The sequence below is a fragment of the Astyanax mexicanus genome, chromosome 5, assembly GCF_023375975.1.
Source record: "Astyanax mexicanus isolate ESR-SI-001 chromosome 5, AstMex3_surface, whole genome shotgun sequence".
Lineage (NCBI taxonomy): Eukaryota > Metazoa > Chordata > Actinopteri > Characiformes > Acestrorhamphidae > Astyanax > Astyanax mexicanus.
The window spans coordinates 43,528,003-43,543,832 of NC_064412.1; the positions used below are offsets into that span (position 1 = coordinate 43,528,003).

Below are 15,830 nucleotides of genomic sequence, written 5' to 3' on the forward strand. Positions count from 1 at the left end.
GTACATAAAAAATCTAAAACAACTGAATGTCTCATGCAGTTGTATTTTAGGCAAAAAGATCACAAAAAAATCATAAAGGTGACATGTTTATTACAACTGTTGCAAATTTTTACATTAAATTTATGTTAAAATAAATGGAAATTTTAACAACTATTAAATAGAAAAATACCAATTAAGTCCAAGATTGTCACTGGAGGAATGCGGTGCTAAGTGCTCTAATGCTTTGCACGAAGATGTCTCAGCATTGAGGAGGTGTTATTATTATATGCCAACTCCTAGGAACAGAGCTGACACCGCTCCTTTAAAATAAACATATTTTTTTATATAACTAGTGCTTAACCTATTTCTCGCTATTTTCATAAAATGTTCCCAAACAAAGGAACGCTTGGTTGAGGTAGAGGTGGTGGAAGATGCCATACTGTTTGCAAGATCAATAATAATATTTTACAACACAAACGGGCCATCAAGAGCTTCACTGCTTTATTAAGTAGTCAGTGAGACATGGGAGAGTGCCAAACCCTTGAACTAGTCCCGCCCATTTCCGGTGGTTCATTGACGCGTTCGAAGCTTCAAACGTCATAGTCACATGATAGTAGCGACTTCAATACAAGCTCCGGTATATGGCAAGCCAACTAAGCCAAAACGTGTGGGAAAGAAACGCCTCCACGCGTAAAAATATGACGTGTCCACACGTAAAAAAATCACGTGTTGACAGATAAAGACGTTATCTTTTTACGTGTACAGACGTAATCTTTTTACGTGTGGAGGCGTAAATTTATGCCGTCTGTACATCACGTGCTTTTTTTCACCTGTACAGACGTGGATATATTACGTGTACAGACGTAAAAAATTAACGTCTTGGGATTTACTGTCCATCTCAAAAAGCCGCAGTTGCAATATGCAGCCTGTAGATGGCAACATTTACTGAGCTGTAGAAGCAGTCTTAATATGCCTGTACAACACCTCATATCTGCTAGGACAGATTAAAATGTGGATAAACAAGTATTTTTAATGCCACAGTGCCCTACTCAGGGAACCTTGTCAGTATGTGCTCAGCATCTGATTGAACATGATCTGACATTGCAAGTCTTGTGCAGTCAGCAAAAACTGTTCTACAATTCAACAGAAAATTTTGCAGAGCCATGATTGCACTGACCTAAAGGCAGGGTAAACACTATGGATATAAAATGGCGGGGTTACATCATGTGAAATAGGGGGTACATCATAGACACATGATTACAACGTTTCAGTTATGTGGACCTTGCGTGCAGAGTGTGTATGAGTATGTATGGGGCTATGTCACGGTACGTAGACACTGCGTTGTAACCCACATAAGCGTCTTATGAATATGGAATACAATACGTTGCATGACATCATGTGTTGTCAGGCTGCCTTATTACAATGCAAATGTATGCATAGGCGCGTTTACCGATTGGATGTTAGATGCCAAAACGTGTATACACGAACAGTTTTACCGCCTGTACACGTGATTTTTTTACGTGTGGACACGTCATATTTTTACGCGTGGAGGCGTTTCTTTCCCACACGTTTTGGCTTAGTTGGCTTGCCATACCGGTACACTGTGTTGAATCAGCACGTGTCGGAAAAGTGACAAGCTTCGAAGCCTCGGTGTCAAACCGCCCATCCCTAATTTAAAGGGCTTTACACACAGGGCCAGATTTGTTTAAATAGATTTTTTTCTTTATAAATGAAATAATCATTTCAAACCTGCAGTTTGTTTTTATTTACTCAGATTACCTTTGTCTGATAAAGTTTGTTTGATAATCTGAAAAATTTAAATATAACAAAGAAATCTGCAAGGGGAAATACTTTTCCACAGCACTGTAAAACACTGCATCTACCTACAGTGCTCTTTTTGCCTTGTAGTGTTTTGACAGTCTTGTTTTTTTTTTTAATTCATTTCTATAAAATCCTAATGTAAATTCTCTAATTTATTGCAGTTTTTTGTGACATGAATTAAGGATTTTTAGCAAGGTACAGGCTTTGGATGGTCATCTATTACATGCTGCTGTTTGTACACAGTTTAGCATTTTCTAGTAAACTATAGTACACAGTTTCATAGCAATTTTTAGAACACTAGAAAAAGAAGAGAAAAACACCACATGAAAAACACAAAGTCAAGTACTTAAAGTTCTTTATTTTCCATAAAACACAGTATTTTATACTGATTGATTTTGTAGAAAGTACTCCTGGAACCCATAAACTGATGGCTGGAAACCAAGGACCAAAACAAAGACTGAATTTTCACAGACGTAATTTTCTAAATTGTTTAATGGATCTACAGAATGATGCCACATACAGGAAAATTTGTATAATGCATGAATAATGCAGGAAGACCAAAATAGAATCCAGTTGTTGCCACTCACTTCAAAGGGACATTAACCATCACAAGCATAAGCATCAGTTGTGTGGACACAAACTGTTAAATTAAGCAGGGAAAGGTAATAAGACTTGTGTGAAGTAAAAGAAGGAGCACTTTTTTCAAAGTCAATAAAACCAATAGAACTGAATGCAGGCAAAGAAAACTTTTGGCACCTCTGCAGTCACCATTAGCTCACAAACTTTGGTTGGCTCCAGACTTTCACACACTGGAAAAAGCTTCTTAGTAGCGATAGTGGTCTGGTTTGAAAGGCCCTTCACAGGGCAGGCCCAGGTATTTGGCTTGGTTCTCTGTTAGCTTTGTCAGTTTCACCCCAAGTTTGTCCAGGTGGGCTGCAGCTACTTCTTCATCCAGCTGTAATAAAACAGAAGACAAAGTCAAATTACAAACCAATGAATCTGAACTCAGATATAGTACATCTCATCATCATTGATAGGGGTGTAAAATTCAGACCCTCCTACCACCATGACTGACATTCACATGTGGGGCCTACAGAAACCCAAACATTCTAATGAGTGGGTTAGGTAATTGGCTGTGTAAATTGGGGAGCAAATGGGAAAAATTTGGAGTAAAATTATATATTTCCCAGTATTATTGTGAGGGGGCAGTAATAACAGTTAAGTGTGATTTATGTCTGGCAGACTAGATTTAGTTTTTACTTTATCATAACATCTTAGCGAGAAAGAGAGAAAGAGAGAGAGAGAGAGAGAGATTTTAAATAAAATTGCGCCCTGCCATAGGAAATCTGTTTCTGCACGCGCCACCATGGGGAGAAATTGACTAGTCTGAGGAAGAAAAGCAGCAGCGAAGATGCAGACAGAGGTCTGCACTCGCGGACCTGTCAGAATATCTTGTGGCACAGGACAGAATTGAATTGTTATTGATGGGAGTAGGAGTTAAAATCAATCCATGGTCTACATTTATATACATGTAGATTTTTTTTTCTTTTTTTCCAGAATCAATCCCTTTATCCAGTGTCCTAAATCCATCTCTACAAGACTCAATCAATGCTTAAATCTTGGTCAATAATAATACATAAAAAACATCATGCATATATTCATTAATTAAAAAAAAAAAAAAAAAAAAAAAAAAATTATATATATGTCAATGCATTTATAGAACTCAAGTCAAAGAAACATAACAAACTTTATGAATATAACTGATGCACGACTGGGTCGCAAGGAAAGCAGCAAAGAAAAAAAATGAGGCAATGCAGAAGCCAATGCATCAACAAAAACCCTCAAGATCACTGATAAATATCAAAGCGGAGGATGGACCAACAGAGACACACAATTTCAGCATCTCCAATTCAACTCGTAAGACATGGGACGCTATATTGCTGTTTTAATAAATACATAACTTCAAGCACTACATTTAAAGCTCCACTAGGTAGGATTGAGATTTTGTGCTCGTGGGCTCCCCTACAGTTGCAGAGTGTAATAAAAGTTTCAGGCGGATTAGTTTCTCTCTCGTTTTCTGGCTTTTACAGACATATTCGGTCTCTTTCCAGCTTCTGCCAGTGTCTGTATGTTAGTTTGTAAAGAATTAACCAGTAGTCCTTGTAGAACTGTTAGAACTAAAGGTCGGAAAGCAGGTTGCAGTTCTCGCGAGCGTTGGTCGCGGCCGCCTCGGAAAACTTACAGAGTCTGGTTTGAGCTCAGAGGAGCTCCAGCACAGTCATGGGAGCACAGCTATTTCTCCTATTACACTTCAATGGAGCGCTGCAGTGAGTTTCAAGCTGTAATTTTACTTCTTTAAAAAGGTCCCACGCAGACGTCAGAAAGTAAAGAGGGTAGCTCTTTAAAACACTGTGCTAACCAAACCTCGATCTTGCCAAACCTTTTCAAAGTGTATCTGGATATTCCAGCCAGCAGTACCAGAAAGAGAGGATTTTTTTTTTGCCTTAGCAAGGAACATCGTAACCAGACAGAGATCCAGCCTACATCCTTCTCATGTATTTTTTAAACAGAAAACAAGAATACAATGTGAACACTTAATGTAATGATGCTGAAAGTGAGAAAGCTTTATTTGCAGCACAATGGCGTTTTATGGCGTTCCTTTATGTTCAGTGTTGAAATATCCACAGTGAGAAAAGAGGTTTAAGATCCAGAGCAGCTGCGTTAGTTTGCAAACTTCATTTTACTTTTTTAGGCGTTGCCGAATAAACATTGAATAAGGAGATGTAATTTGAAGTCTGTTCAGCTGTTTAAAATATTTGATGTATTTGTTTGTGTTAATCAGCATTAGACACAGCTAAAATAGATCAATAAATGAATTTAGGGATCTACAGAGTTTTTTTTAAATTATGTAAATTACGACTAGTCGACTACTTTTTCTTTGAATAACTAATAGACTAGTAAAAACTACTAGTCGTGCAACCCCTAGCATGAACCGAACCATCATGGTTTGCAAAGAATACATGTACGTTACACCCCTAATATAAAATGTATATATTATTTATTATTGAAGTATTATTGTATTTTATGTACTGCCAGGCCAAAAAAAAAAAAAAGCACACACTCCTTTAGCTTTAATTGCTGTATGCACTGTGGCATGGTTTCCACAAGTTTCTGCAATGTCACAACATATATTTATTTCTCCAGGACTTCCCAAAGATTCTCAATGGGGTTAAGGTCTGGACTCAGTGGTGAACAATCCATGTGTGAAAATGATGATCTCATGCTCTCTTTATCTCTTTTTCACAATTCCAGACCCATGAATCCTGGCATTGTTATCTTGGAATATACCAGTGCCATCAGAGAAGAAAAAAAATCCATTGATGGAATAACCTGGTTTATATTCAGTATAATTAGGTAGTCAGCTGACCTAATTCTTTCAGCACATACTGTTGCTGAACCTAGACCTGTCCAAATGCAGCAACCCCAGCTCATAGCACCGCCCCCACTGGCTTTTACAGTAGGCACTAGGTATGATTGGTGAATCACTTACCTGCCTCTCTACTAATCCTATACTATCCTAATGCTTAATCACTCTGGAACAAGGTAAATCTGGACTCATTAGGCCACATGACCTTTAATTGCTCTAGAGTCTAGTGCTGGGCGATAAAACGATATCTATAGTTATCGAGGAAATTATATATCGCGATAGCTATGATCAGCCGGGGCGATAGGATTAAGTAGTTAAGTAGTTTAGTTAGCGCTGTGAACAGGCGCAGCACGCGATCAGGCAGCGCGCTGAACTGCCTCTGCTCAGCTGAGTACAACCACTCCCCTCCCCTCCCCCCACGCCCCCACCCCTCATGCTGATCCTGATACATACAGCGGCTCCTTCTCTCCCATTTACTGGATAAACTTAATTTATACAATAAGTTCAAGGGCGCTACCCTGAAAAACTCAACTTCTAAATATGTGGCATGGAGTTTCCTCACCAAGATATTTAGAGAGGTGAGCTTGTTCAGCAGGTAACGCTGCTGCTCTGTTTGCTAGGTTAGGTTAGGATAGCTTGTCAGAGTTAGCGAAGTTTAGGGTGTAAAAGGGGTCTGTGCAATCTGTCATCATTAGCTAAGGTTCCTTCACTGCTTTTTACATTCTAATAAACTAGTGGGTAACGCACGTTAGCCATGTTAATCCACTCTCCGTGTAAATTAACGTTAGCTTCAGCACGACTGAGGGCAGAATTATCCTCGGTCTCTGTGTTTTTAGTTTTTAACAGATAGAGAGTCCGTTGTGCTGAATATTTCACTTAATACAGAATAAATCTGTACTGCAGTAGAAGTGTATAATTTCAGAAACTTGACTTTATTCCTCCCACCTACATTACAGGTCACTTGCTTTAGAATATTTAAATGCAACAAAACTTAACATAGCAGTAAATAATCTAAAAATAACAAATAGAAAATAGAAAAACAGTAAAACATATGTAATACATACTTTTTATGTGACCAAAATTAGACTAAAAACAGACTAAAATGTGACTAAAACTAATAATATCCGATAGTTTTAGTCTTTTGACTAAAATGTATAATAGTATAATAGCATTTTAGTCAAAAGACTAAGACTAAAACTGTATCAAAATCACCTGTCAAAATGAACACTGTGATATACTCTTGCATTTAGCTTTATGTAGGGAGGGGAATAATTCTTTGATGAAATATAATTTTATTAAAAATCCAAGTGCTATTGCAATTTAATTTAAACAGACAAATAATGTAAAGGGTCTGATTTTTTTTTTTTTAGTTTATATATTTGTGTTGTGGTGGTCCGAACCTGTGTGGACGTGTAAAAAAGAAACCTTTAACCCTTTACTGCAGATCAATTTTTTTGCTCATTTTCATGCTATTTGCACTACTATGCTATCACACTGGATATCTTAGGTTTTACATATATGCCAAACAATCAGGGCAAATTACGTATCAGTGTTTTCGTCTAAGGGTGGACTATTGGTTGAAATAGGTGTCAATCACTTTTGTGACGCTGGAGAAAGGCTATGACCTGATTTGATTGGACACCCCTGAACACCAACGTGATCCAGTGCTCACGCCAATGGTTCAAAAGATGATCACTCAAGAAAAGTGGTGGTTTGTAGACCAATAAAAAACACAGAATCTAGAAGAGGACATCCTTAGCTTTGTATTCACGTACAACTTTACGTAAAAACGTGTGTTTGAGAACATTACGTTTCGGTTGCGCATTTACAATGTAAGACGCACCCCTGCCTGGCTCCATGAAAGTGTGACTTTTTTTCACTTATAGCACAGTTTGTTTGACGCCAACAAATCAGCATCGGGTGTATAACAAGTATGAGATTATTTTAACTGGTATTTTGGTGACTGACTGACAACAATGGCGACGGCACGCTCTAAAGATGACACCAAGCGTACAGGCCGCAGCAAAGCCACCGCTAGCCATGTGGGATCCATGACTCCACCAAAAGCTGACATGGAGGATTATCAAAGCAGCGAGCTTAGTCCAGATTTACTGCGAAATATGCTTGAGACAATGAAAAATGACATCTGCGGTCGAATAGATACATTGGCAACTGACTTGCGGATGGACATTGCCTCAGTTAGGCAGGAGCTGAAATCCACCATTGAACCCCTACAGCAAACGGTCAGCGCTCACAGCCGCACCATTCTGGAGCAAGCTTGCTCTGGACATAGCGATAAGTTGACGGAACTTGATGCTACTCTACAATTACTTGATGCCCAGGTAAAATCACCTACAGAGAAGTGTGAAGATTTGGAAGGGCGATCGATGAGAAATAACCTCCGCTTAGTTGGGTTGCCAGAGAATACCGAAGGATCAAAACCTACGGACTTTGTGGCGCAGATGCTTAAAGATGTGCTGGGGCTGAATGAACTACCGCTGCTCAACCGTGCCCACCGCACTCTGCGACCTAAACCAGCAGAGGGGCAAGCACCGAGGCCCATGGTTATCAGAGTGCATTACTTCCAAATGCGCAACGAGATTCTACGCTGAGCTGGTGAGCTCTCCAGAGGTACACCTTTGTTGTTCAAGGGGAATAAATTCTTCATTTTCCCTGATTTCACTACTACCGTCGCTAAGAAACGTGCAGCCTTTACCGAGGTCAAGCGCCTGCTACGTTCGTGCCCTGGGATAAAGTTTGGTCTGATGTTTCCAGCAACCTTAAGGATTACTTTACCCAGTGGTGCCACACACAAATTCGACAACCCGGCAGAAGTCACAGACTTTATCCAAGCAAATGTGAAGGGAGTTACTTCACCTGCAGCTGGAACTTGAGTGCCTAACTTACCGGAGAAGCTATCCACACTACACCTTACTTCACTTTTCTCAGGTAGAATTGCCCGAAAACACGGGTTCTCTTTAGAACACCTGTTCGTTTTCAGACTTGTATAGTGTGGCGTAGTTTAGTATGGGTATTTTTCCCTTTTTTTTCTCGTTTACATACTGTTGGCTTTATTCTAGAATATATACTTGTACTGTGCACACAGTTGTTTTCATATATGTCACATTGTTCGGACCAGGGCTGTTTGAGTTCGACTACAAGTTAGTTGCGCTGAGTTAGACTAATGTTAATGGGAGGACTGCGGATATCTTTGTTCGATGGATGTCACTGCAGTATGGGGCGGGATGTGTTTGTGTGGGTGGGTGGGTTGGGGTTGTGGCGGCCAGTGTGCATGTTACTTCTATTTGGTCAAGTTTTTTTTATTTTCTTTTTATCTTTTCTTACCCTGCAATCGTTGTTTATATATATTAATATAAAGCGGAGCCTTCATTGCAATTTTTATATCCACATACGCAGTTAAGCAGTTATGAATCAACCTGGACGTATTCGATCAGTGAGAGATACGATTACATTCACTAGCTGGAACTGTAAAGGTATTAATAACCCAATAAAATGCAGTAAGGTGCTTGGCCATCTTAAGCGTCAAAACGCACAGGTGGTTTTCCTTCAGGAGACGCATCTAAAAGTATCTGATCACAATAAGTTACGGAAAAGATGGGCTGGCCAAATGTTTCATTCAATGTTTCAAGCTAAATCAAGAGGGGTAGCAATTTTGATTAATAAATCAGTTAATTTTATTTGTTCATCTGTTATCCCTGATAATTATGGTAGATATGTTATTGTTACTGGCAACCTGTGTAACAATCCAGTTATTTTGGTCAATGTATATGGACCTAATTGGGACGATGCCAGTTTTTTTCGCTCATTATTTCTTAACATCCCTGATATGACCTCTCACAGTCTCATTATGGGTGGCGATTTCAACTGCTGGCTTGACCCGGAGCTAGATCGCTCTTCCAAAATAACACGGCCACCTTTAAAATCTGCTAAAGTCATTCAAACGTTCTTAGAGAACCTCAGTATATCGGACCCGTGGCGATTACTTAACCCTTCCGGCAAACAATACTCTTTCTTTTCTAATGTTCACCACACCTACACACGCATTGATTATTTTTTACTAGACAACCGACTACTGACATCCGTTCGAGCATGTAATTATAAGCCAATTGTGATCTTTGATCATGCACCTGTCAATCTATCGATACATTTCACAGGTTATCATGAAGCTCGCCCCCCCTGGCGGCTAGACGTCCGCATGTTGTCTAATTTAGACTTTGTAGAATTCATTTCTCATCGAATAGACTATTACTTAGACACTAATAAAAACCCAGAGGTGTCTTCAACATTATGGGAAGCCTTAAAGGCATTCCTTAGAGGGGAGATTATTTCATATGCCAGCTACGAAAAAAAACTCAGAAATAGTAGATTACATGAGATAGAGCAGCAGATTACTCATCTTTATAATATTTATGTCACATTACCAACTCCTAACATTTATAAAGAACGTCTCCACCTACAATCTGAATATGACATACTCAGTACTAAACAGATAGAGCAGAGCTTAAAATCTTAAAATCAAAAAGTGCCTTTTATGAGAGTGGAGACAAGGCAGGTAAACTGCTGGCCAACCAGATTCGGCAGATGTCCTCTTTACGTTATATTTCTCAGATCCGGACAACCTCAGGAATCACTAGTGACCAACAAAAAATCAATGATCAGTTTAAAGAGTTTTATGTTTCTTTGTATAGTTCAGAACAGACCGTGGATCAAATGGCGCTTGAAAGATTCTTTGATGCTGTGGATATCCCTCAAATTGATCCTAACCTTGCTGTAGAACTAGAGGAATTAATTAAACCAGAAGAACTTAAACAGGCCATATTTACTATGCAATCTGGAAAATGCCCTGGGCCCGATGGTTATCCGATAGAGTTCTATAAAAAGTTTGCAGAGAAACTGACTCCAATCTTAGTGGATATGTTTAATGAATCTTTCAGCGAGTCAAAACTACCACAAACATTAAATCAAGCCTCAATTTCTTTAATCCTTAAAAAAGGCAAAGACCCTTTGGATTGCTCTTCATATCGTCCAATAAGTTTATTAAATGTCGATATGAAGCTTCTATCTAAACTTTTAGCGTTGCGTATAGAGGATATCCTGCCAATCATTATCTCTCCTGATCAGACTGGATTCATTCAAAACCGGCAGTCTTTTTTAATGTTAGGAGGCTGTTTAATGTTATGTATGGTCCCCCGTCCTCTTTGGTCACCGAGGCCATCATTTCATTGGACGCCGAAAAGGCCTTTGATCGTGTGGAGTGGCCTTATTTATTTTATACTATGGAAAAATTTGGATTTGGTAAAATGTTTATTTCCTGGGTGAAACTACTCTATGCTTCTCCAGTAGCTTCAGTGAGGACTAGTAATATATACTCTTCATATTTCCCTCTCTGTCGCTCCACACGTCAGGGCTGTCCCTTAAGCCCTCTTCTATTTGCAATAAGTATTGAGCCTTTGGCAATCTCACTCAGGCAAAATTCACTAGTAAATGGAATAACTAGACATGGTGTCAAACATAAGGTATCTCTCTATGCAGATGACCTGTTACTCTTTATTTCAAAGCTTTCAAATTCTGTTAATACAGCTCTCTCCCTGTTTGATTCATTTGGCCAACTTTCAGGTTATAAATTAAATTTAGCTAAGAGTGAAATAGTTCCTCTAAATGCAGCAGCCCGAAATTATCCATTACAGGAATTTCCCTTCAAAGTATCCAACTATAGTTTCACCTATCTTGGGATAAATATACCTGTTAAATTTAATGATCTATTTAAATTGAATTATGTCCCTCTGATGGATCGAATACAGAAGGACCTTGACCGCTGGAAACCTCTACCACTATCACTAGCTGCACGAATTATTACAATAAAAATGAATATTCTTCCTAAATATATTTATCTTTTTCAATGTATACCTATTTTTCTTCCCCAGTCTTTTTAAAAAAAAATTAGATTCCTTAATTTCAGACTTTATTGGAATGGGAAGGTTGCCAGATTAAGTAGAGATGTGCTTCGAAGACCTAGGGAGGGAGGAGGGTTAGGACTACCAAATTTAAAATTTTATTACTGGGCTGCTCATCTTAGAATTATTCAGTACTGGCTTAGTTTTGAAGGATCCAGTTTAAGTCCCTCTTGGGTGAAGATGGAGGCAAACTCTACCACTCCTAGCTCACTGACTGCATTACTACATGCTCCAGTCAACCAATCATTCAATTACTATGCCCGTAATATTATTGTGAAATCTACACTTACGATTTGGAAGCAGTTTAGACATCACTTTGGACTACAGACATATCCTCTTTCAGCTCCAGTGAAAAACAATCATATGTTCTCTCCCTCTCTGATAGATAAAGCTTTTGCTCTATGGCATGACCACAATATTAAAACTTTTAAGGATTTGTACATAGATAATTCATTTGCCTCATTTCAACAGCTTTCTGATAAATTTTCACTTCCCAAATCCCATTTTTTTTTTAGATATTTACAGATTCGAAGTTTTGTGCACAATACTTTTCCATCCTTTCCGGATCTACCAGAATCTAGTCTTTTGGATGACTTTCTGTCGCCACCCCAGACTAAGAAAAGGTTAATTTCTTTTTTGTATAATAAAATGGATTCAATACATTCTGACTCATTAAACAAAATAAAGAAACTTTGGGAAGATAACATAGGAGAAGTAATTTCAGATGAGTTATGGGGGAAAATTTTACATTGTGTACACTCTTCCTCCATTTGTGCTCGGCATGGATTAATCCAGTGCAAAATTCTACATCGCAAACACATAAAGCTTAGACTTTCCAAAATATATGAAGACGTAGATCCAATTTGTGATAGGTGTCGGAAAGCCCCCGCATCATTGATTCATATGTTGTGGCAATGTGCAGCCCTACACGATTTTTGGTCAGATATTTTTTGCACGATTTCAGAGATTGTCCAAATGCACATTAAACCTGCCCCCATAACAGCTATCTTTGGTGTTGTACCTGCTGACATATCTCTTCCCAGATTTATCTTAGACTTTATTGGTTTTGTTACTCTCCTAGCTAGACGTCTCAATCCTGTTTAAATGGAAGTCACCTGTTCCTCTCACACATCATGTTTGGATCAGAGACATTTTTTTACATATTAAATTGGAAAAAATTAGATGCACATTAAGAGGCTCCACTAATAACTAACAAAATATGGGATCCTTTTTTGGTATATGCTGAACAGTTATTATTTCCTGTAATCCCAGAATAAACAGTACTATTCAAACACATCTTATTACAGTTTTACTTATGCAGGGGTTTACCGTTTTGATTTTATTTATTCATTAAATTTCTATTACTTGTTTTATATATATATATTTTTTTCTTTAAGTTTTTACTTTGTTTTATTTACCTATTCATTGTATTTAATAAAATGTACTGATATTACTTTTATAATAATTGCTATTATTACTATTCACAGTGGTGGTAGTAGTATTATTGTTGTGTGTACATGCTTACGAATATATGTGTATGCATACATGTGTATAAATTGATTCTGACAAAGTAATGTTTTCCTTTTTTTTTGTTTTTTTTCCCATTTCTTTGAAAATCAATAAACAAATGATTGAAAGAAAGAGAATATTACGTTTCAGCTGCGCTGAAAATAAACACATGTTTTTGAGGAGCTGTGAGCAGGCCAATAACAGGGTTTCCGCCACGTTCATTTCAGTGCGGCGGTCCGCCACGCCTTCGTTCTTCCCCGCCACCCTTCGTGAAAATTCGGAGCCCGGCGTTTTTCCCGCGCTTGATCAGCGTTGCCCCGCCCTCTCTCGTTTCTCTCTAGCCGTAATTCCTAAACGCACAGCTGTGTTCCAGTCCTGCACATGTAGCAGGGTGGCCGCGGGTCCTTAAAAAGTCTTAAATGGTATTAAATTTCATTTTTGTCAAATAAGGCCTTGAAAAGTCTTATTTTGTCTTAAAATTTCAACCAAAATGTCTTAAATTTGCCGGAGCTAAATTTAGGGAGGAATAATTCCGTCAGCCATGTGTTGAACTTCGGGGGTGGAAATCGGTAGTTAGTCATGCAGTGCCAACATAACGCGCGCGCGAGAGAGAGAGTGTAAGTATAGGACACAGCGAGAGAGAGAGACTGAAACATAACGCGAGAGAGAGAGAGAGAGCGAGAGCGCGCCTGTAAATAGCGAGAGAGAGAGACTGAAACATAATGCGAGAGAGAGAGACTGAAACATAATGCGCGCGAGAGAGAGAGATGAATTAAACAGTGATTAAACAGCTTCAACTTACGCAGGTGTCCACTCAGGCTCACTCACCTGGTGGAGTGAAAATCACGCTATGTTTCTGTTTCTGGAGCTGTCATAAAGCAAGGATGTAGGGCCCTAGAATAGAGGCACCCTAGAACAGCTCTGTGATGCATTTGTTTTCACGGTCCAGTAAACATTTTATTGTAATTAAATTAAAGATTAAAGATATTATTTGTCTGTTTTAATAAGCACAATTTTTAATTCAATTCAATAATATTTTTATTATAATATTATTATTTTAAGTGGGCATTTTTCAGTGACAGTTGGAAATAAAGAAAATAACTGGAAACATGTGTAATTGTGTTATATCGTGATATCATTAACGTGATATAAATTATCGGTTCCCAACCGGGGGGTCCTGCCACCGCACCTTCAAGGAAATCCTGGGGGAAACCCTGAATAAAGGACTTTATGGATATTTTATCTGCGGTTCAGTGCTGTATTGTGGATGCTGTGATAGTAAGTGAATTTTCTATAATATAATCTGATGTTATTTCACATTACTTATAACGTTTTATAAGGCTATTTTGTTGGGGAGGCGTGTTCCCCATGTAAACAATGTGCTGTTTTCAGTTGGAGATTTCTGGCGACTGGTTTCATGTAGATGGCTGTAAATTTGCATGCAGGTAGTTAAAGTAGTACTAATGAATAGTTGGTCGGTGTGTTTAGAATTTTTGATGCTTTAAAGCATTCTAATTTACATAGTCAGAGTGGGCCCGCTAGAGGGCGCTTCTGCAGTAAGAGGTTAAGTGTAGCAGAAAGTGATTTGATTTATATCGTGATACATATCGATATCGGCTGATATGGAAAACTATATCGTGATAAGATTTTTTTCCATATCGCTCAGCCAGTCCCATCTTTATGCCTCATGGCAAATTGTTGTATGCCAGTTAGCATCACCAATAAGTGGTTTTTCCTAATACTACACAGCTGTTCAGTCTCAATCCCCTAAGTTTTTCACATTGTGCGCATGAAAATGCTTTTAATTTCACTTTGTAATCATTGTTAGTTTACCAGTGTAAGCATTTCCTGTGTTAGTTTACCCTGTATCTTAGAACCAGACAAAGCGGTGCCAAGCTGGGTAATAAGATAACCTTTGGTTAGGAGCATGGGTCAAAGGTCTTTACCTCCTTAACAGGGAAGACATCTGGCTTTAGTGCTGAGTCAAACATTCTGCCCCCCCCCCCCCCCCCCTGGCTGGGAGAGCTGCTGGACAGCCGTAAGGCTGTACTAAGGCTGGACCAATGCTCAGAGCCTAGCTTTGAACAACTATCTGAATAAAGCTAACATCCTTCTGCACTGCTGGTCTCAGACTCCTTTCTTCTGCAATCTACATCTACAAGAACTGGTACGTTGTTAAACAGCAGACGTAAAGAAGACCTAATGTTTCAGTAATCTCCTTAGATGTTTTCTTGTTTTTGTGTAATTCTTTATTTTTCCATTGTGTACTTCCAAAATTGACAGTCACAATATATATATATTTTTATAGACTGATTAGGGATGTACCAATCCAGCTTTTTGAACTTCCGATCCGATATTTATTTGCACTTCCGATCCGATACCGATATCGGCCGATAGTGATACTGGCCTATCCGAGCATGTATTAAATTTAAAGTTATTTAGCTAACTTACTTTGTTGCCTAACTCATGTTGAAAAGCGTTTTACTCTTGATAACAAGTAGCCAGCTGAATTAGGTATGTTTGAATAATACAAAATGGTTGGTAAGGAGAAACTAACCAGTTTATTTAGCAATTAATAAACTCAAATGGGACAAAATAATAAATAACAAACAGAAATGGCATCAGTAAACCAAGGCTTAAAAAGCCATAAGTGCAAATCATATTGTAAATTGTATTAATAAAGCAAAACACACAACCTGAGTAGAAAATAGTCTATTAACAGCATCAGTACTCTTGAGTGCTGTACTTATCAGTGCTCTCGAACAAGTGTAAACCAAAGCTTAAAAAAAAAAAAAAAAAAAATTAGTGCAAATATCGTAAACTATTTAAAAGTAAAATGCCTTCTACTCTCCAATCTCCTCCACACTTTGCTGCTCCATCCCCATCTACACATTCTCTTCAATTCCAACTGTTTGCCCTGCCTGCAGTCCGAGCATGATGGGGAGATTATTTTTTACAAAGACGAGCATTTCAATATGCTCAGGCGTCAGCCTGCTCCTGTGTTCATCAACGATGAGTGACTCTGCACTAAAAAGCCTTTCACTTTCAACGCTGGTGCAAGGAGGACTGAGGAACTAAATATCTCTCCAGTAGTGAAAAGGATTGTTCTTATGCCCAAG

The 15,830-nt window shown here is 38.5% G+C and overlaps 1 protein-coding gene across 1 annotated transcript in view; it reads right to left on the reverse strand.

The window, feature by feature from the left end:
- Positions 1–2,138: 2,138 nt before the first annotated feature.
- The window catches only part of ahcy (adenosylhomocysteinase), a 28,228-nt gene continuing 14,536 nt past the window's right edge, over positions 2,139–15,830 (reverse strand). Inside the window, exon 10 of the mRNA XM_007241195.4 lies at positions 2,139–2,755. Within this exon, the coding sequence (XP_007241257.2) occupies positions 2,624–2,755 (132 nt within the window). The 3' untranslated portion in view covers positions 2,139–2,623. The remainder of the gene's footprint in view (positions 2,756–15,830) is intronic.